Consider the following 22154-nt stretch of genomic DNA (forward strand, 5'->3'; position numbering starts at 1 on the left):
TCTGGGATGTGACGAAGTGTTTTGACCATTTTAGGTCGAGCATTCGGGACCTCTTGTATATAATTAAGTATATACGTATATGTGTATGTACATTGTGAGCTCTGGAGATCAGCCCTAGGACTTGGCTGCATCCGCTTAGGGACTTTTTTTCTGGTCAACTGCCTCTATTTAACTGTCTTGATAGAAAAGGACCAGTGGAGGTCAGTAAAATACCAGAATGGCTTTCTGCTTGTTCAACTGCCTTTATTTAACTGTCTTGATAGAAAACAACCAGTAGAGGCCAGTAAAATACCAGAAAATCGTTTTCTGCTGTGGGACTTTCTTTTTTTTAAATTTTCCTGGCCATTGCCTCTATTTCACTTTCTTGATAGAAATTGACCAGTAGAGGTCAGTAAAATACCAGAATTACTTTAGCATTCTCTAGATTCCAGTCCAAAGAAATTGTCTTCCTCGAGCACGCATAGACAATATTTTTTTTAAATCTTGTATTTTCAGTGATTTGACCACTGAAGACCCTGATTTTATATTAAAAACATCTTTGGACTATACCATTTCTTGCTGAAAGGTAATAGTCCTCTCCATGTGTTCCCATACCTGGCGTGTCACGCAGTTTGGTGCTTACTTTTCCTCCATGTTAAAGAACAGTAGATGTTTCAGCACCCAGGCTAATATGTTGCATGACTAAATAAATATAAGGCCCCAAATGCGAGACCGATTGCATTGCAAATTCTTGTTATGAGAATTATGGAGATCCCATTAAAATTGAGTTTATGGTGCACTTACAATAGAAGGAATATCCTGGTAGATAACCTCTGTCTGATGACTCAATAGGATTTTCTTTGTCTGCACCGTGAATCAGCCTTCTAAATCTGCCAATATTGAATCTGTACATTTACGGGAGTGATAGCCATGGAATTCACTTAATTTTCCATTGTTTGCAACTAAATACTGTTTTTCTCAATTTGCCCCTGAAAAGATACATTCAACATATGACAGAGGCTATGCATTATTTCACTGATCTGAAACAGCTGTTTATTAACTTCAGAATCTTGAATGTCATTGTTATGATGAGGTTTCAAAGATCTGAAACATGTCCCAGTTACTTGGTTTAGAAATTGAAATTAGTTATTTTCATAGAACTACTTTAGGAGCTTGACTACAGGCCAATCGGGCAATGTTCGACTGGCTGGTCTGACAGGTCAGTGTGTGGCCCGGTTTTTTGTGGCTGTTGGTTGACTGGTTTTATGGTTTGCTGGGCCATGCTTTTAATGTTGATTTCCCTAATATTAAAACAAATATTGCCAGCAGCAAGCTCAAAACAGCCTCAATTTGCAAGCATGGGCTACTTTTCAGCTATCTGATTGCCTAATGGGGGTGCCACTTTTATTTGGTGCTGGGCCTATTTTCTGTCCCTGTCTGACACAATTTAGGATTAGTCTCAGCAAACATCTGAAAGGGATATGTCCTCAGTTCCTCTGACCTCTGGTGGCACAAGGTTCCAAAGGAGAGGGCATTTCACCATAAAAGTCCCACTGAACAAGATATTTCCTCTGAAACCAGAAACTTCTAGCAATCTTGTGTAAACAGCGCCCCAATCTCTTAAAATGTGCCTTGCGCAAGGTTCTCCTGGAAATAACCAGAACCTTTTGCATGAAGGGCTTGTATGCTACTGGATAGCAAAGATCAAATCATTCATGACAAGTGAAAGAACTAAATATTTCCAGCCTATCACATGAAAGCATCCATATAGTATGGAATTGTCTGTAGCTATTCTTGTTGACTTGAAAGATATTCTGTTAGATAATGCAGAGTTTTACACTGTAACATTATTTCAGTTTTAAAGCCACCCAAAGTATTTGGGGCAGTCCTAAATATTTAAGTCGTATTTCACCGAAGGGAAGCCAAAGATGGCCACAACTGAGCCTTTTGGGATCGGATTGAGAAGAAGGGTTTACGGCCTTTACCAGAGATCTCCACATTTCACAGGTCGGTGCATGGGTAGTTGGTCCGGTTCAGGTTGTTAATTAGCATTTGGGTGCTTTTATCCCTGGCTGTCCCATTACAGCTACATTTTCAGGTCTACACATACCAGAGTGCAAAAAAAACCCTGGGTTTGGATGAACTACTAACACATAGATCTAGGTATCGTCTGTGCACCAGGCTTTAGAAGCCACTGCACATCCCTGTGGTATAACCCTTACAAACCTCACATACACAACATATGAACTGACATTTTGTATTAAGTCCGAGACAATACTATGCTTTTGAATACATTTCATTTCACCCATTTCCACAGTCATCTTTAGTGTGTCTTGTTCTCCTGTTTATGTGGGACCATTTTTACCACTTAAATAACAGGTAATAGACTAAGCTAACATGTCTACGCTTTGAGTAGCCTTGGTTAATCACTTAATATGCCAGCAACAAAAAGGTGCAAAACGTGTGCTTCATTTTTCATTGGTTTTAAACCTTCTGTGATATGGCAAATTGTGAAACAACCATTGACCAGATTAATTAAATTAATAAATTGTGGAATTCAAACAGTAAACACATCTGCTGGAATTCCAGCATCAAACAAGTCATATCAGCCTTTAAGTCTTACGGATGGATGGAGATGCCCAGATTCCTACAATTCATGACCTCAAAGTTTAAGCAGTAGAATTTTCTGTAAGATGAAATAGACATTAAAAGTATAGTAGACACTCACGTAGTCCTTTTCGCGGGTGTGGCGCTCTTCTGCCTCCTTCATTATATGCTGCGCTTGCTCCACTTTGGCGTCCACCAGCTTTTGTTGAAGATCACGATGTTTAAACACCTTATCGAGATGCTGAAAAAAAGATTTCTCATTAAATGTTTGTGTACCTCCAAATGGTGCACATCCACGAGAGTAGATGTAGAGGCAATAAATGGTATGACTGATGCACATGCTCTCTTAGCCGTTGAATGAGGGTTGGGTTCACTTTTAGGCCTATCCTAGAAGGGAGTGTAAAAACTCACTGAAGGTTATCTGAATCTCTTCTTTGCAGTTACCCTTCTTCATTTTCCTTTTCCTCTTCCTAGTGCTAAGTTCCACATTTACTGAGTGATACAACATGCTGTAAAAGTCTATTTATTTACCGTTGTTAGTGCCGACATGAGCAGCGTTGAACTGTGTTGCATCATATGAGCCTCTGTGTAAACTTAAGTAAATGTTGACTGTTGTGTATCTGAAGGGCCATCTTGTATTGTGTTTTATTTAAAGTAGAAATGGGCTAGGTGCCTGCCTGTGTAGGTCAGAAGGAGATGAGCAAGTGGGTTATGCTCTGATTACTCCTTGCTCTGATCTATGATCTCCCTCTCCCCAGATTTTAAAGACCACCCTCCAGTCCTAGAGATCACTGGCCTTTTTACTCAAACATGGTAATGAGGATTAGCAATCCACTAGTTAACAGAACAGTGAAAGACCAAAATATTGGACTGAAAATATTGTGTCACATGAATATCGTGTCATAAATATTGTGACTACCAAAATAGTGTGGAACAGAGTATCTTAGATAAGAATATTATTATTTTATATTTATCATTTTTAAAAATATTATTGCAGTTAATATTGTTTATTTTAATATAGTGCTAAATATAATTTTGCATTAATTTATTATACATTATTTAGTATATTAATTACTGCTAGTATGAATTGCGAATACTTTTTTAAAATTTTAGTTTGTAATTTTGAATGTGTACTTTTTTAACTTAGTAATGTATAATGTAGTAGCAGGTTGTTGGGTTTGTAGGTGAATAGGCTGAGAGGTAACTAAATTATAATTATTTTTATTATAATTATTTTTATTGGTAATTATTTAATAGATTATTATTATGTAAGTTGTTTAATTCTTATTTTATTTGTTTAGGTTTAATTTGGTACTTTTAATGTATACTATAATTTTTTAATTTATGTTGGTAAGTTATATTTTAGTAGCATGTTTTGGGTTTGTAAGAGAACAGAGTGGGAAGTTAAATGAATTATGATAAATGTATTTTAATTACTTTTTATTGTAAATGTAATATTTAATTGATTCATATTTTTTGTTTTATTACCTAATTGTTGTTTTGTGAATTTAAGTTTAATGTGTAAATTGCAATGTATGTTGTAACTTTTATACTTCTGTGGGTAACTTATATTTTAGTAGTGGGTTGTTGGGTTTGTTGGGTGATAGGGTGGTAAGTTATTGAAAATATATTTTTTACATTCATTATTAATTGTAATAATGTTTTATTCATAATTATTTTTGTATATTTGTATTTGTTTGTTTATTATTTAAATAATGTCTTTTTTTGATGTATGTGTTTTATGTGACTTATGTATTAATGTATTATGAAGGGGTTTACATATTAATATTTGGAAATAAAAATGTATTGAATTTTTTATTTTAACAAATATGTATTTAAATACTTTTAAAATTATTTTTGGGGTGGTTGTGGGTTTCTGGGTTGTAGAGAGAGAGAGAGAGAGAGGTGAATACTTTTTTTTATCTATTTTAAATTGGTGTGAGGTATTTCAATGTTTTCATTAAAATAATTATGAGTTCGAATGGTATATGCACTTCTTACGAAGTTCAACACTTTCCCTATTGCTGCAAACATTGAAGTGGGAATAATAAATGTATGCCCTCCAAAATCCAGCACTTTGACTGAATGAATGAGGGATTTATACAGAACACGGCTACTCCAAGGAGTGTTCTGGCGCTAGACAGGAGGAGCCTCATAGGTATATGCCTCATAACACAAACCTTACTGTCTCACAAAAAAGCCAGGTTTTGAGTTTCAGGTGAAATACAGTCTCAGGAAGAATCAAATTCAGGTTTTGTGGAAGTTCATTCAAGGCTTTAGCCATCTGAAAGGAGAAAGCATTACTGCCCCTTCGGACACGCTTGAAGCAGGGAATCAACAAAAGCGAAGCTGAGGCAGAATGCAGCACTCTAGTAGGAACATACTGTACAAATTTCTTTGCCAGATATCCAGTGTCGGACGGATACACATTCCTATGACCAGTGTTTTGAATAGGATCTGTTTACCGATGGGCAGCCAGTGGAGAGCTTTCAGTGCCAACGAGAGGAGGAGCGCCTGGGAAGATGCAAAAGAAGTCTAGCTGCTGTATTTCCAAGCATCCTTAATGTGGATGCTTGGAAAGTGGTGATTCATGTGTTGATTGCTTCACATCTTGATTACACTAATACTGACTATTTAGGAGTTGCAGAGGTGTTGGTGAACCATCTGCAGGAGAGGGGAAGGAATTTCTTCAAAGTGAGGAGCATGGAGATACATTTGCTCACCACCGCTAAGATCTGCAGCCCCAACAAAAGGGCTGAGTCCCCTAAGTTTCTAACAACATTAGCTTGAGGCTGGATGTTTGCTTAGACTGGTGTGGAAGTAGTAAATCTAACCCCTCCAAAGTCAGACTCTTTCCTCACTGTCGCTTACACTCTGGAAGGAATAGTCAACTCAAAACTTTCCCTACTTTTGCTTAGACTGGAGTGGGAATAGTAAATCTAACCCCTCCAAAATCCAACACTTTCCCTATTATTGCTTAGACTGGAATTTGAATAATAAATCTTACCCGTCTAAAGTCCAATACTTTCCCTACTGTTGCTTAGACTGTAGTGTCAATAGTATATATAAACCCAGTTAAAACCAACAAGTTTCCCTACTGTTGCTCAGACTGGAGTTGGAATAGTAAATTGAAACTCTCCAAAGTGCAACACTTTCCCTACTGTTCTACACATTTGAGTGAAAATAGTAAATCTAAATCCTTCTTATTGTTGCTTAGAAAATACTAACTGTAGCCCCTCTAAAGTCCAACGCTTACCCTACTGTTGCTTAGACTGGAGTGGGAATGGTAAATCTAACCGTATTGAAGACCAACACTGTCCCTACTGTTGCTTAGAAAAGAGTGGGAATAGTAAATCTAATTCCTTAGAAGTCCAGCAATTTCCCTGCTAATACCTAGACTGGATTGGGAATAGTACATCTAACACCTCTGAAGTCCAACAGTTTTCCTATTGTTGGTTAAAGTGGATCCATAATATTTGTATTATTGTTATTTAATTTTAATAGTTTTTTAAATATGATAGTTATTTACATGTTCATATTATTTTTCCAAAATGTTTATTGTTATATGTATTATACTATTTTCATATTTTTTTATATATACTTTTGAATTTACTCATTGTTTCTGTTAATAATATTTTGGTTATTTTTTTACATTGTTAAAAATGTTATTAAGCTTTTTAATATATGTGTATATCATGTCTATATTTAGTGTGCAGATTTAAATAAAAGAATTTATGAGAATTATTTTTATATAAATTAGACTGCATATGTTTGTTGATTGAATATATATGTTTTCTAATTTTCACTTTATTGTACTGTTAATATTTAAAATGAAATAAATGTTAAAATAGTATATTTATTGATATTTCGCTAATATATATATATAAATATATATATAAACAAAGTAAACAATTAGCAGTATTTATTTGACATTTTAATATTTTTAACTAATTAACTATTCAAAATAAATTACTTTAAAGTTGATATTTATTCAAAACAATGGGCCTGATTACGAGTTAGGTGCAGCTGTGCCGACTCTCCGCTGGCACAGCTGCACCAAACCTGTTAATGGACCGCCGACCATGTCACGAGTTGAACCTGTGCTACATGAGTTATACTTGTGATAAGGTTGACGGTCCTTTGCCTTTCCCATGGGAACAGCAAAAAGGTTCCAGTACGGCATGAACGATGACGTCCATGCTTTGCTGGAACTTTGTGGAAATACAGACAGGGGGCACATGTTGTGCCCCCCTGAATGTATCCCCATGGTGGGGGGGAAATGGTCTTGGGTCCTCTCTCTAGGGCCTCACAGTATGGTCCAGCGCTGAGGTGCCAAGACAGAGGGCCGCCCTTACCCTGAGCTTTGCAGGTATTGCTCAGCCATACACCAGAGCTTAGGGTAGTCAACCATCCCAATTTCTGCAGTCTGTCCCACGTTTTGGTCAGCTGTTCCACTGTCTACACTAAGCTGGCGTGGGACATCAAATGTCCTGCACTTTGCTGTTCTCAGGACAATCATATGAAAAGCTCATCAACAGCACCCAGGGTTACAACTCTTAGTTTATCAGCACTCTGCAAGCTGTAAAGCATTTGCCTGTCAGCAGGAACCTTTTGTTTACTGCAATACTGGGAGAGAGTAGCTACAGTACAGGATGGGTCCTATTCGATACAGCTTCAGGGATGGTAGTCATTTTTAGAGGTGCTAATACTGAATGTGGCCAACCTCATTTAAAGGCTCTAAATGAAAACCTTGCTGGGAGCATGTCCTGGGAATATGTATTTGGATTTACATCTTTCATTAAGCCTGATTCAGAGTGCACAAATACTGTGAGATTAGGGGATCAAGGCACACTGGGAGTATGCTGTGCCCACGATCAAACAGTTTGGAAAAGTAGTGGAACCGTGATTAGAAAGCAGTACTACATGGTCCCAAAGCTATAACTTTACCACATTACTACATTATTGTGACTACACAGTGAAACCGGGCACTGTTGAAAATCCCAAGATTTCACCCAATGCAACTGTTTTTATCACACACTTACTCAAAGCTTTAGATTGCTATAACGGCACCCATTCTTGGATAAAAATGGTAGCAGATGAAGAAGATTAAAAAGTGTTTGCCAAAGAGTACAACATTTGGCCAAATGGGAAGACTAGTTTACAAACAATGTCTCCTGGTCTACAATTGGGGTGACAGTGATTTTGATGGCCAGGCCGTGAGTCTAACTTCCCCAGGGAAATGCCCCTATATATAATAAAGTCTTCATTACCAGCATATTTGGGTAAAGTGGTAAAGCCTAAAACATACAACTAGGTCACATCTACTGGTGGTGTTACATCTCTCAAGCAAATTGCCCATCTAGTTAGTGGTCCTGTAAAGTTGTGTTTTAAAGCACTTGCTACCTGTAGTGAGCTGTGTTTAATTTCCCCAAATATTTTTATGGTACGGAAAAGAATAAAATAACATTAAAGTATTTGTTTCACTGCAATGTGATAATTCAGCTTTAATTTTTAGCATGACATGAAATTGTTTTCCTAGTTGCTTTTCTGAAATAATGAACACGGGTTCAATAAAATTTGATATCTTGATTTCTCAGTTATTCTTTTAAACAAAAGCAATGTTTTGCAGAATATCAGGAGGTGGAAGACTAAAGGGGCTTCATTAATAATTGTTTATTTTGAAGATGTTCACGAAAATGCAGACAGTATATAAATGAACAAAGGGGTTGGGGATAATGATGAAGAGAAACCCTAAAACACAGAAATAATATTACAATATTGTCTGTTGTTCTGCCTGTTGACAAATATTGTGACTGCTACCATGTTTACTTTTATAATTACTATGCATATTGTGTGCAGTAGGATAGGATTTTGATCTGAATACATCTTGATAATATATTCCTAACTTCCCAGTGTTCCTGGGCATGTCTATTCATGATGAAAGATGGTTTGGGTTCTGCTAACTATTCCTATGAGAGTCTCAAAGGATCAATTGTTATCTAATGTGCACCTCACACATGCAATACTCAGTGGGTTGCAGTGGGATGTAGTATATCTGTTTCTCTGTCTCATATTGATATATTAACTAAGTCCTTGGTGGCAGAGGGTCTAGAGAACACTCTCTCTGGCCTTGTTCGGAAGAGAAATCCAGTAACCATATCACTGTGGCTTGACTTGAGTGACGTGTGGATAATGGACAAAAATCTTGCATTCAATTATCTTTTAACCAAAATCCAATGGATTAACCTGCATGCAGGCATAATTTGGCTAAATATGAGACGAGTGACATGGTTCTGTACTCGTTTCAATTTGGCAGTTGTCTCCCTGGATAGCAGGGAAATGTGACTTACATTTTATGAACCTTTAAATCTGGGATTATGGTAGCCTAATTTTGAATTTGAAGAACCATTGTCCCCCAAACTACCTATTCCAAATTGCAGGATTACCTGTCCTTACATCTGTAAACTTCAAAGAGCTTACTATAGTAAGTATCTTGTTTTTTAGTTTTAATGTACTACTTGTCTGTTCAGTGACTTGCTCAATGTAGCTTTTAGCAGGTTTTTTTTTCCCTGGCCACAATGTGTTGCTCCTTTATAGCCAGCTCTTCTTTAGATTTTTCCATTCGTTCATCTCCTTGCTTCTCTTAAAATAGTATCTGAAATTATTTGCAGGGCGCTCAATGTGAGGGTGTGCCCCAACTTTTGGAGCTTCTGCTTGCCAATATATTAGCCACCACACCCATGTATGACATCGGTGCTGTCTCCTCTTACCTTTTGTAATCTATGCTTTACTGCAGCACTCACATGATACAGCATATATCCCTTTGTATTTACCCTCTTGCCTGCTGAAAACCAAATTCCTTGCCTTTTGGAGAGTGCTAGGCCTAGCTTTTCCACACAGTTTGATTATTATATTTCCACTTTACAGTATATAAAAACGTGTAAATAGTTTATGAGGGTTCTTATTTATATATGTTGTCTTTTTACTGATATCCGCATTAGGCAACTAGCTTCTTGCAAAGTTCCTTCACGATCCATGGTCAATTGATGTAAATTCCTGTGATGCAGCTTCCCGTGATGTTTCAATGTATGCAAACTAGAGGGGCCTAGCATGTTTCTTTTTAGCCTTGGCCTCCAGAAATCCCTGCCTGGCTGGGCTATGGCAACAGATGGCTCTGGGTGGCTGTAAAGTATATTTTACGATTCCACATAATTGGACAGAATCATAAAGACCTGTGGGTGGTGTTTGCCTATTCCTTTCCTCCAGGCAAAGAAGTACAATTTAAAAGTAACCTAAAATAAGTAATACAAGGAAAATAAGTACAATTCTGTTGTTCAAAGAAAAGAAGAGAACAATATTTTCAAAATAAATGTGTTTGACGTGAAAAGGGTAGTTCTCACCTCCTCTCTGCCTTCGCACTGCTCAACAATGTTCTTGAGTTTCTCTGCCAGCTCTGCATTTTCCTGGCACAGCTTTGTGTTCCGTGTGCTCTGCTGCTCGATCTGTGCCTGTATGTCCACCAGTGTGGCCTGGAAGTGGTTGGTGATTGTTTTCCGCTTTTCTTCGTCCTCCCGTGCCCTTTGCAGGGTTTCTTCCTGTTGGTGAATCAATGAAAAGAAACCTTCAACCCATCTATTGCAGTGAGCGTTTCCATTTCATTATTTTTCTGCAAACCAGCTAGTCACAGAGGCTTTTTTGAAACGTGCACCACTTTAATAAACCCCTAGTCAAAAAAAGTCTCCCAAGATGAAACAAAAATAGCCCTTATCTGAGAAACGGTACGGAATAACACAGGAAGCAGTTAGTAAAAAAAAATGTTTTTATAACAAATAAATAAAAAAGGACCTACTTTACTCTCACTGAGAAATCTAAAAAAGGCAATTTTAGCTATTTAGCGCAATAATCCTAATTAAGCCATAAAGGCCAATTATGAGTATAATGGAGCACTGTGCACTGGGTTGGTAACGCTCTGCCATGCTAGGAGTGGGCTGGTGTTTCTGGACCCGAAGTCATGAGGTCTGCAAACTTCAGTCCCAGTTTCACTGGGTGTGATACCTCACCCAGTGGAAGAGGAGGCGTGTTGGCAGAGCAGATGGTACGGTGAGGAGCACAGTCTGGCCTCATCCCTTTAGCGACAGACCCAAGGCTGACAGGTGGCTGTACCGCTGACTCTCACCCTCCGGTGAGTAGCAACTTCTCCATGTACATAGACACAGGGCATGCAGATCCCCCAAGGGGAGGTATGACTGGATCAGTGGAGCAGTGCCCCAGTTCAAGAAGGACCTCAAGACCTGGCTTTTCGGGTGACCCCAGCATTCAACTGAGCTGCAAAGAACTTTGAGACTCTCACGGGTGAGTAGTTGCACTTTACCAACCCTGATTGATTGATTGAGCAGCCAATGCTCCCCCCCACCACCTGAGCCCGGTATTGCACTGCATCTCCCCTGTCACTCTGCACACCGCACATGCTTACGCATTTTTTCCTGCGCAACTATCACCAAGCCTTTTGTTGATGGTGAACAAACATATTTCTGTCTATCCCATCATGTGTAAAACTGCATCGCAAATATCGAAAGAACATCGTTATCCGCAAAATGTGTGCAAACTATACAATGCATGGTACATGCGGGCACATGCATCATTGTCAATTGCATACGCAAACGGTGCGAATCGCAATTTAAGGCCGTTTGCGAATGCAATTGACAAAATTGGGATGCATCATGTTTTTCGCAAATTTAGAAATCGCAATCATGTTGCGATTTCTAAAATTGCGATTGCACTTAAGAAATCGGAATTTAAGATTTCTTAAATGCAATGCATGAACATTTTTAATTTGCGAATTCGCAAATAGGGAGAGGTAAATTACCATGAAGTTGACCTTCATGGTAATTTGCGAAAACATTCAAAAATGCACAAAAGTGCATTTTTTAAAGTTTCATTTTATACACACACATGCCCTTGGGGCATGTGTGTGTGAAAAATGCACTTAAAGTTAGATTTCAGGGGTGCAGGGGGGGGTCCTTTGGACCCCCCCCTGCACCCTTGAAATTGCATTTTGAATTTGCGATTCGCAAATTGCTAATCGCAAATTGAAAATGACTTGACATTCATTAATATGGGCCTCTAGGCCCATAGGAATCAATAGGAAGGGATTCCTTAATTGCGAATCGCAAATTGTGAATCGCAATTAAGGAAATTTAAGAAATTGCAAAATAAATTGTGATTTCTTGGTGCATAGCCGTTTGCGATTTCTTAATTGCGATTCCTTAATTTTCGCAATTAAGAAATCGCAAAGGCAACAATGATGCATGTGGCCGTTGATTACCACACATTCGTGCATTTTTGCTGTGCTTTAATTGAGCACCAAAGAAAGCATACTTGAGTCATGCCATATGTTTAAGCAATTTTCTGTTGCACTGATTTGTGTCAGGACTTTATGCTGTCTTTGTTGTTTTTGCTGATATATACTTCTGTGAAAACACAAAGAAAGGTATGCAGCTGAGCACAGGCGCGAGGACAGATGTACTTCATGAAGCAGAGGTGAAGCAAAGGCCTAAGGCTGCAGGCCTTGCTTTTCACGGTTGTGTTCTCCGACCAACAGGTGACCTGCATGCACCTGTTGGATAGTATTTCGTTTTGAATATCTTGATGTCTCAACGAAAATTATTTTGTCTTGAAGTTACAAATATTTTATTGTCATGCCGCAAAAACGTACGTCAAGTAAAGTACTGGAGTGTCCAAATTCGAGTGCTTTCTAGTGTAAAGATATAAGACCCAATTAAAAAATATGCATGGAGATGACACCTCCAGTCAGAAAAAAACAGGATTTCCCCATGCAAAACGATTTCTGGTTCACAGGACGGGGATTTCCATGTGGGAATGCGGCCCCCGGGGGAAGTAGGGTCGCAGACCAGTCTTCCCCCGGGGTTTTCGCGCAAGGAACGGAAGGACAAGGTGGAGGGCGGGACTACAGGGGTTAAAGGAAGGGGTGGGATTGGGGAGGGCATATAAGTTGTCAGGAGAGGAAGATCCGGCCTCTTCCTGACACCTGTGCACCACCGGGAGGACATTTTAAGTTTGTTAGGTTTTAGGGTCTGTTTAGTGCTGGCTGATTGTCGATCAGCTGGCAGATGGAGGGTTGGCTAGTTGTCAGGTCAGTCTCCGGGGAGATGCCCCTGGGGAGTTTTTGGTGCCGCAGGTGTTTTCGCCACGAGGCGAGTGAGGAGTCTGAGTGGGCCGGTTGGAGACGTCATGGCGGGAGTGTCGATCGGGAGCAGCCCCTGGCCCGGTTGGGGATTCGGCATGCAGTGAGTAGGTGCGCGTGTGGGGAATGACGGGGGGGGGGGAAAGGGGGGATGCGGCGGTTCGCACTGCGGAGCTGCGGGAGTGCTTGGCGGCCATGGCGGGATTTGCAGATAGTGCCGGGTCAGCCTGTCTGGGAGCGGGCGGGGGGCCCAGCGCGCGTTTTAATTTTCCTCAGGTTTTTGTCGCGCTGCGTTGGCCTGCGAGGGGGCAGGGGCTTGGGGGTCCGGTGTGGGAGGCCGCTGGGGGGCTCGCTGTGGGGGTGGGGGGGGTTTCTTTCCACCCTTTGTCCGCTGTCCTGGGGGGGGCTTCCCTGCATGCCTGGGGGAAAGGTGGGACCGGTCCCGGGTCAGGCTGCGGGGCATTTTGGTTGCCATTGCTCCTCGTTTTGCGGGGGACCCCCGTTCGCTGCTGGAGAGGGGTGGCTAAACTTTGTTGTGGGCATTCGTCAGCTGTTAGGCAGTGGGCATTGAGACATTTTCAGCGGCGGGGACTGGTGCCGGCAGTGGTCCAGCAGGCCCCCGGTCATTTTCTGCAGCAAGGTGGGGCGTGGGCCCATCCACCATGGGACCCCGCTCTTTTCTGGTTGGTCACGGGCGGGGGCGAGTCCCGGTGGAGTTTGTGGACGCACGGAGCAGGGTATCAGGGACTAGGTGAGGGACGGCCGGGTCGGCGCGAGGCCCGGTGGTGCTTGGGCCTACCTGGTTATGGCGACCTGGTGGAGGGAGCGGAATACGGACGGTGGCCAAGCTCGACAACAGGTGACACCAGCGAGGCGCACTACGGCCTCCAAACGCTGGTCCGAAGCAGTAGGGGGGTCCGCGGCAGCCTGCCCTCCACCGGGGGATTCGTGCAGCATCAGATACATCTTTATATCCAGACACTGTTAATTATGTTTTGTGTATGAGTTGGCATGGTTGTGGTGTGAGAAATGCGTGGGGTCGGATGGTGTGGTTGCGACGGGAGCGGTGGGGCTCTGTGGGTGCTGTGTGATGGGGATGTTGGGTTGACTGGTTTGGGGGGGTACATGGTCCCAGGGTTGTTCTTTATTGTGGTAGGGGTCAAGGGGGCAGAGGTGGGACATGCGGGCACAGCCACGATGGGCATGGCGCCTATGGGTAAAGGGGCGTTGTGCTGGAGCAGCCCTTAGGTGCGCGGTTAAGGCTGGGGATACGGACAGCTTTGCGGGGATCATGGCGATTCAGAGGCAATGTGCTGCGATTGTGAGGGGGATGCGCTGGGGGATACCAGTGCTGCTGCGGCAGGAGCCATGACTGGATCACAGGGTGGGTGACATGATTCACAGCAGATACTTGGCAGCGGTATGACAGGGATGGCCAGTCGGCTCACTAGTGGCATTGGGACGTGACATTGGCTTTCAGGTGGGTGGGGGGCTCTGGGGTCTGGATGCTTACACTGGTGGCGGGGAGGAGTGTTCCTGCGAGATTCGGACGCTACCCGCAGCATGACGGGTGTGGCGGTGTGGCAGCGCCACATGGGCGCAAGGTTGGAGTAGTGAAGGTGGGTGCTGAATGCGCCGGGGAGGAGGAAGCCTGGTTTTGGTGTACCTTGTAGGTGGCGGAAGGCTTCACATCTTGGAGTGGCTTGTCGGTGGGGATTGTCACACGAAGGTTGAGGAATTGTTGTGTCGGGCTATGCCGGAGGGTGAGTGGTTTTCGTCCCCAGGAGTTGGTGGCATGGCAGTCGATGGGGCGTGAAAGGAGTGCAGGAGCGAATTCACAACCTCTATCAGCGGACTCAGGCCTGGGAGAGTTTTCAAAGGATGGGTGTGGTATGGCGGTGAGCGTCTGATGCGTCAGCTATGGCGGGGGTGTTTTTTGGCGGGAATGGTTTGGGAGTGGTGTTTTTTCAAAGGTACGGGGAGTTTGTGAAGGAAGCATTTGCGGGAGTGTAAAGGGCGGCTCGGGGTGGACCTGTTGGACAAGTGTGCATGAGTGGTTGAGGGCGTGGAGCAAGGGGGCGTTTTTAGTGGGGGATGGCCGAGGTGATACGGGATGATGTAGCGCGGTATTGGGGCCGCTGTGTGCTGTGGTCTTGAGGGGGGGGCGTTTGTTTTGCGTTGAACTGGGTGCTTGGTAATGCGCGCCACGGAGGCGGGGGTTTGTGGTTCAGAGCATGTTGGTAGTGCCAAATTGGGGTGCGGGCTTTGTGAGCGGAGCAGCTGAGGTGCGGTGTAGTTGTGGCAGAGGTGTCCACGGACATGAGGGCAGTAGGGGCCGGGCGTATTGGTGTCGGTTTGTTCGGGGGCAAGGGTGAGTGTGGGAAGATCACCTTGGATTACGAGTGCAGTTAGTTTGAGGGAAGGAGTCGTCTTTCGACAGGGGGAGACATTTCTCCTGGTATTTGCTGGCCATGTGCGTAACAGGGATGTTCTGTGGCGGGACAGTCTGGAGAGGAGTGCGGTTCTTGGGGGCTCGGGGGTGGCAACAGCGGTCTTGTCATGAAGGGGTCCTGGGGGGGGCACTGGTGGGGCGGTGGGTGTACAGGCGGCGTGGGTACTGGGGGCATGGGGTTTGTCTTGCAGAGGGGATCAGGTCGATGGCCATTGGAGGGCTCGGGGTACACCATGTATTTTTACGGGACTAATTTTTCTTCTCTACCAGGGGGTCTGGAAGTAGAGCGGGAGCCAGGGCAGTCGCCTGGATGGGTGTGGCCTTTTCTCCTGGTATTTGGTCGACGGAGGAGGTGCGCTAGCGGGTGTGTGGACGTTACTGGGTGGGGTCCATGATCGTTGGGTGGTGACCTGGTGAGAGATCGGGTCAGAAAATCATTTGTGGGGAGGGGGATGTTGGTACCAGTACGATCACCGTGGGCACAGGAAATGGGAGGTTGCCCTGATTTGTGGATACATGATGGGGAAATGTTTACTGGGATATGTCAGGTCTGGCATTATCCTGGGATGCTTAGCAGGGGATGTGTTTCCAGTGAACGTACATGGGGCGTCATGGACATACACATGTTTTGTGCTTGGGGGAGACTGTTTGGGGGTCAAGGATGTGGAGGTCCAGGCCATGGCGCCCTGGGTGATGGGACTGTTTGAGGTGAGATGGAAGGTGGGGGCCTTTTTTCACGGGGAGCCGCCTGTCACGGTCCAGGAATGGTCAGGACCGTCACTCACTTACATTCGACCGGAGGTGCAGGCTGTGGATGGTCGTCCATGGGGGGGCACCTAACAGGGACAAAGTTGGGCCCGAGAACACCTGGGGACGGATTGCTGGCCCGGATGGGTGAATAGTCATTCACTGCGGGTAGGGGGGGGATCCACAGTTGGCTGTCCACCGCAGGGCTTTATGAGAGATGGAGGGTGCCCGGGCATGAGTTTGATTCCTTAACGATGACTGAATTTGGTTTGCATTAAGATTCCTTTAGGGTCTGCAACTGTTATGGTTTGCTGAAGGATATGAAGGACTGAGGTACAAGGGGTGGATGGTTGTTCACCTCGGAAGTGGGGTGGGGAACGGCTTGGTCCGGGGTTGTTGGTTTTGGTGGCCTCGGGGACAATGGTGGACGGTCGTTCGCCGCTAAGGGAGGGCACTTACCCAACGCACGGAGATATGCAGGATGTACTGAGGATGAACTGGCAGCGGCTTCGTGCTCCCCTAAGATCAGCCTTTGTTTTTATTGACATAACATGATCATATAAGATCACGTCACATTCTAGAATGCTTCTTTGTCATCCTGAACTTCTAAGGTTACTCAGTGTTTGCAGACGTGAGCACTTCCATTTAGAAGGGGGACAATCTTACATGTTGCACGGCCTTTGGGGGGGGGGGGCACCTTTATGGACCGGGAGCGGGCAATGATTGGCAATGGTTGTCGAAGGGGCAAAGGACGGTTGAACAGGGGGTGGATGGTCGTTCACCTCAGGAGGAAAGGGGGAACATTGGATGGCCAATACAGTGGTCCGGAATGGTTGCTGGTTCTGCTGGGATGTGTACAGGTGGTGGATGCAGGCCAGGTGGTGGATGGCCGTTCACCGCGGGGGAGTGAATTTTTCGGCCAAATGATTGGGACCGGACATGTTGCTGGTTTATACGGGCATTGGGCACGGTGGTGGATGGTCTTTCACTGCGTATGGGGGGGTCCCCCCTTTTTTCTGGCAGGGTATGGCTCCGGGATGTTTTGCGTACCCCGCATGCAGGCGGGAGTGATGGGATATCGCAGCATTGAGAGCAGTTTTTCTTGGTGGGTTTTGCCAGGGGACATTCCTGAATTGCAGGGGATGCATGTTCGGTGGATGGTCGTTCACCGGGTGCTGCTGAAGGGAGGCTGCCTTTGGGCACGGGACTGAAGGGCGCGTGGGCCCGTTTCTGGAAGGGCACCTTTCGCGCTTCATGTTTATATCGGGAGTGGTATTTTTTTGCTGCAGGATCCGGGGTGTGGTGGTGGATTGTCGTCCACTGGGAAGTGTCAGGTGCGGCTGGCAGGTGGCGAAAGGTGCGCGGGACAGCGGGGGGGTGGGGCAGGTAACCGCCCTACGGGGGTTCCCTGGTTGGCGGTACCTTGGAGGGGTGGGGAGTCACATACGGGCGGATCCACCCCTCGGGTGGGGGGAGAACGGTACACAGGTGACTGATAGTGGGGCACGGGAGGCAATGAGCAATAAAGGCAAAGTCAACAGAGGATGCTTGGAGGGCAAGTGAAGGTGAGAATGGGGAGAGGAAGGAGGTTATTGAGTGAATGGGTGAAGAGTCGGACAGGTGAGAGGGTTTTGGAAACGCAGAATGGAGAATGCGTGGATATGGGATGGAAACGTATATTTCATGCATTGATGTACTGTTAATAAGTCTAAATGATTATGGAAACGTATATTTCATCCATTGATGTACTGTTAATAAGTCTAAATGATTGCAACCTTGTCCTAATAAATGGCCTTTTACACTTCAAGTAACAGCCTGGAGTGTAGTTATTGCGCGATGCGGCCCCCGGGGGAAGTAGGGTCGCAGACCAGTCTTCCCCCGGGGTTTTCGCGCAAGGAACGGAAGGACAAGGTGGAGGGCGGGATTACATGGGTTAAAGGAAGGGGTGGGATTGGGGAGGGCATATAAGGTGTCAGGAGAGGAAGATCCGGCCTCTTCCTGACACCTGTGCACCACCGGGAGGACATTTTAAGTTTGTCCACCCGCCCACCCTACAGATTCAGGGAAGGACCGGGGTGGTTTTCGAGGTCTAGGGATGCCATGTTTAGGGCAGGTTGCGGAGCAGAGGCGTTACGGTACTTTGGAGGGGTGGGGAGTCACATACGGGCGGATCCACCCCTCGGGTGGGGGGAGAACGGTACGCAGGTGACTGATAGTGGGGCACGGGAGGCAATGAGCAATAAAGGCAAAGTCAATAGAGGATGCTTGGAGGGCAAGTGAAGGTGAGAATGGGGAGAGGAAGGAGGTTATCGAGTGAATGGGTGAAGAGTCAGACAGGTGAGAGGGTTTTGGAAAGGCAGAATGGAGAATGCGTGGGTATGGGATGGAAACGTATATTTTATGCATTGATGTACCGTTATTAAGTCTAAATGATTATGGAAACGTATATTTCATCCATTGATGTACTGTTAATAAGTCTAAATGATTGCAACCTTGTCCTAATAAATGGTCTTTTACACTTCAAGTAACAGCGTGGAGTGTAGTTATTGCGCGATGCGCTTGCTACTGCAGAAGTCTGCCGAGAACTAGGGGGTTTGTTAAGGATCTTTGTGGATATGCACATTTACCTGCATTTTCTCAATCTGAAATCATAAAGAAATGAATCCTTTATAAGGTAGTAGTAAGTTTATTTTTTCTGTGGTAAGTATCATGCTCATATTTAATCATCGAGCAGTGGGTGGAGACTGAAAGGGTTTCTACTCAGGGATTATCCTTGTAGAGAAAAGACTGGTTAAAAACATGAAGCACATATCTCACTTCAACCCCAAACCTAAACATGCAGATCCTCTGCAAGCCGACAATCTGTTCCATGTTAAAACAGAGACTGCAAAAATATATTTTGTAAAAACTGACTCTAAAATATAGATTTCACAAATCACGACTTCATAAATCCAGCTAGACCCTCTTCTCATAAATGTTAGGAGCGGTTCTCCAGTTCTATCATATGCACGATAGTGGGTTAGGTGCAGGTTAACATTTTTGTAATGAGTAATTCAGGTAAGGTCGAGATTTTTCTATCTCTGTTTTTAGAGCCTATGTTTTTTCAAAATATGAGTTTTCAACCTATGACCCTACGCAGAGAATCTCCCTGGTGTGGCTTCATGGTTATCTGGGATACCCCTAGTAATATACAAAAGTCACACATGTCCAGTACTTAAACGTTGGCCGTTTGTGAATAGGGTCAAGCAGTCGGAAATCCTACTATGGGGGGCCTGTCTGCTGGGATTTCCGACTTATTTGTGAAGTAGCCCCATTGCTTGTTGTAGTTGGTCAACCTACCTACGTAGCACCTTGTATGCCAGTATGTTAACCAATACGGTTGACTTGACTGTTGGTTTGATAACCCTTGGTTTACCCCGGTGGAATATGATGACTCTCACCTTGAGTGATTTGTTGTGCCTCTGTAGCTCCCGGCAGAGACTTTCGAGCTTGCTGCGGGCCAGGATGGCGCGGCTGTGCTCACTCTGCAGCTGGTCCTTTTCCTTCAGGACTTGTGCCTGCCTTTTCTGCAGCAGCTTCAGCTGTTTTTGTTCAGCACGGTGCTCTTCTACCTGGAGAGACAGAAATCAGAGAAGTAAGTTAAGAAGAGTAGAACAGGGAACTATGCAGACATAAAATAATATATATTTAAAAATAATAATAAAAAACATGTATTTTATTGAGTTATGATCACAAAGGAATTTTTTTTTGTAAAAATTGCTCTTTTTTGCTTTCTATAGTTAGACTCTTTCCCTAGTCTTCTCTGTAATATTTCAGGCATTTGTTAGTATGCTGGGTTGATGCTTTATGTCTGTATATACAGTTTCTGGTTCTGAAACGTAAATGCTGTGCCCAGAGACATCAGTTTGCAATAATACCAGCAGTAGTGGAAGGGACACTGCACACCCTTTGACCTCACCCATGACATCATGGTAAGGGACATCACAATATTTGTGGCAACCAATGACCTTGAAGGAGGTGGGCATGGTTGGGATTGACAGCATTCAGGGTGTCTGATAACCAAGATGCAGAGCTAGCAGTGGTAGTTTACCTGAATGTGAAAAGCGAATTTTGGTATCAGCAGAAGGACTCTGCCCCTTAAAATCAAACTGCTATTCTGGCAATAGTGTCTGGGGGTAAGGACACGCAGCAGCTTAAATTAAACACAACATTTAAGACAGATTTGAGGAAATGGAGAGAAAAAGAAAAAATGCGAGTGACAAGTTTGAGAGCAGTCCTCTAAATTTGTGCTAGTCCTGGTAGTTTCCATTGTGCTGTTTGTTTCTTGTCAATTTGGTAATTGCAGTCTTTGCCTGTGCCCAGTGAGCTCTGGACACGAAACATGATCTCTGGTGATCACTGAGTCCCTCTTCTTCTTCCCAAGATTATTTTTAGCGTTGGCAAACCTATGTCCAGCATCACTGGTCAACCTACTCCTCAATCCTCGTGCCACGTGGTTCAGGGTGGAGTATGTGGCGTTTAGGCATGCTCTTCATCCAGCTCCCCAAATGTTTTTGCATCTTTGCATTTAGTTCCTGAACTTCATTCAAACTGGTTTGTTCTTGAATAAGGTTTGAGTATGAACTTGACCTAGTTCTCAAATCTTGCATGTTGATGGTGCAGCATCATGATCACTGGATTCATAATCTCATTATTTACTGCTATATGCCACAGTAGTGTTTACAACAAGGGGTGGTGAGGGACAGAGTCTCTGAATTAAGCAGAAAGCTCTCACCCAGTCAAGAGATCAGGGCTAGATCCAACACCGTTTTTTAGCTCACTGCACCATCCCAGTTTCAGAACCTGGCTGTATGCAAATTAGTCTGTTCCTGTCCCAGTGCATGATGGGAACAGGGCAAACCAAACTACAAAAGCCAATTCTTACACTGGGAAGGAAACAAGCTCCCGGGGACCGGTTTCTGGCATTACAGCCGTCTTCGGCCCGGTTTGCTTGAATCCTGATGGTGCAATGAGCAAGGGTCTCACATCTGAGAATACCCTTCCACGCTTAGGGTGGACAAAAATATTTACAACAAGGGGTGGTGAGGGACAGAGTCTCTGAATTAAGCAGAAAGCTCTCACCCAGTCAAGAGATCAGGGCTAGATCCAACACCGTTTTTTAGCTCACTGCACCATCCCAGTTTCAGAACCTGGCTGTATGCAAATTAGTATGTTCCTGTCCCAGTGCATGATGGGAACAGGGCAAACCAAACTACAAAAGCCAATTCTTACACTGGGAAGGAAACAAGCTCCGGGGGACCGGTTTCTGGCATTACAGCCGTCTTCGGCCCGGTTTGCTTGAATCCTGATGGTGCAATGAGCAAGGGTCTCACATCTGAGAATACCCTTCCACGCTTAGGGTGGACAACAATATTTACAACAAGGGGTGGTGAGGGACAGAGTCTCTGAATTAAGCAGAAAGCTCTCACCCAGTCAAGAGATCAGGGCTAGATCCAACACCGTTTTTTAGCTCACTGCACCATCCCAGTTTCAGAACCTGGCTGTATGCAAATTAGTCTGTTCCTGTCCCAGTGCATGATGGGAACAGGGCAAACCAAACTACAAAAGCCAATTCTTACACTGGGAAGGAAACAAGCTCCCGGGGACCGGTTTCTGGCATTACAGCCGTCTTCGGCCCGGTTTGCTTGAATCCTGATGGTGCAATGAGCAAGGGTCTCACATCTGAGAATACCCTTCCACGCTTAGGGTGGACAAAAATATTTACAACAAGGGGTGGTGAGGGACAGAGTCTCTGAATTAAGCAGAAAGCTCTCACCCAGTCAAGAGATCAGGGCTAGATCCAACACCGTTTTTTAGCTCACTGCACCATCCCAGTTTCAGAACCTGGCTGTATGCAAATTAGTCTGTTCCTGTCCCAGTGCATGATGGGAACAGGGCAAACCAAACTACAAAAGCCAATTCTTACACTGGGAAGGAAACAAGCTCCCGGGGACCGGTTTCTGGCATTACAGCCGTCTTCGGCCCGGTTTGCTTGAATCCTGATGGTGCAATGAGCAAGGGTCTCACATCTGAGAATACCCTTCCACGCTTAGGGTGGACAAAAATATTTACAACAAGGGGTGGTGAGGGACAGAGTCTCTGAATTAAGCAGAAAGCTCTCACCCA

General features: G+C 44.4%; 1 protein-coding gene across 1 annotated transcript in view; it reads right to left on the reverse strand.

Annotated features, from left to right (window-relative positions):
* Positions 1–22154, reverse strand: part of TXLNB (taxilin beta) — a 118302-nt gene that overhangs the window by 63292 nt on the left and 32856 nt on the right. The window contains exons 4-6 of the mRNA XM_086927563.1: positions 19430–19600; positions 9987–10181; positions 2708–2827 (exon numbers count right to left, since the gene is read on the reverse strand). Of these exons, the coding sequence (XP_086783689.1) occupies positions 2708–2827; positions 9987–10181; positions 19430–19600 (486 nt within the window). The remainder of the gene's footprint in view (positions 1–2707; positions 2828–9986; positions 10182–19429; positions 19601–22154) is intronic.

Source organism: Lissotriton vulgaris, chromosome 6, assembly GCF_964263255.1.
Source record: "Lissotriton vulgaris chromosome 6, aLisVul1.2, whole genome shotgun sequence".
Classification (NCBI taxonomy): Eukaryota; Metazoa; Chordata; class Amphibia; order Caudata; family Salamandridae; genus Lissotriton; species Lissotriton vulgaris.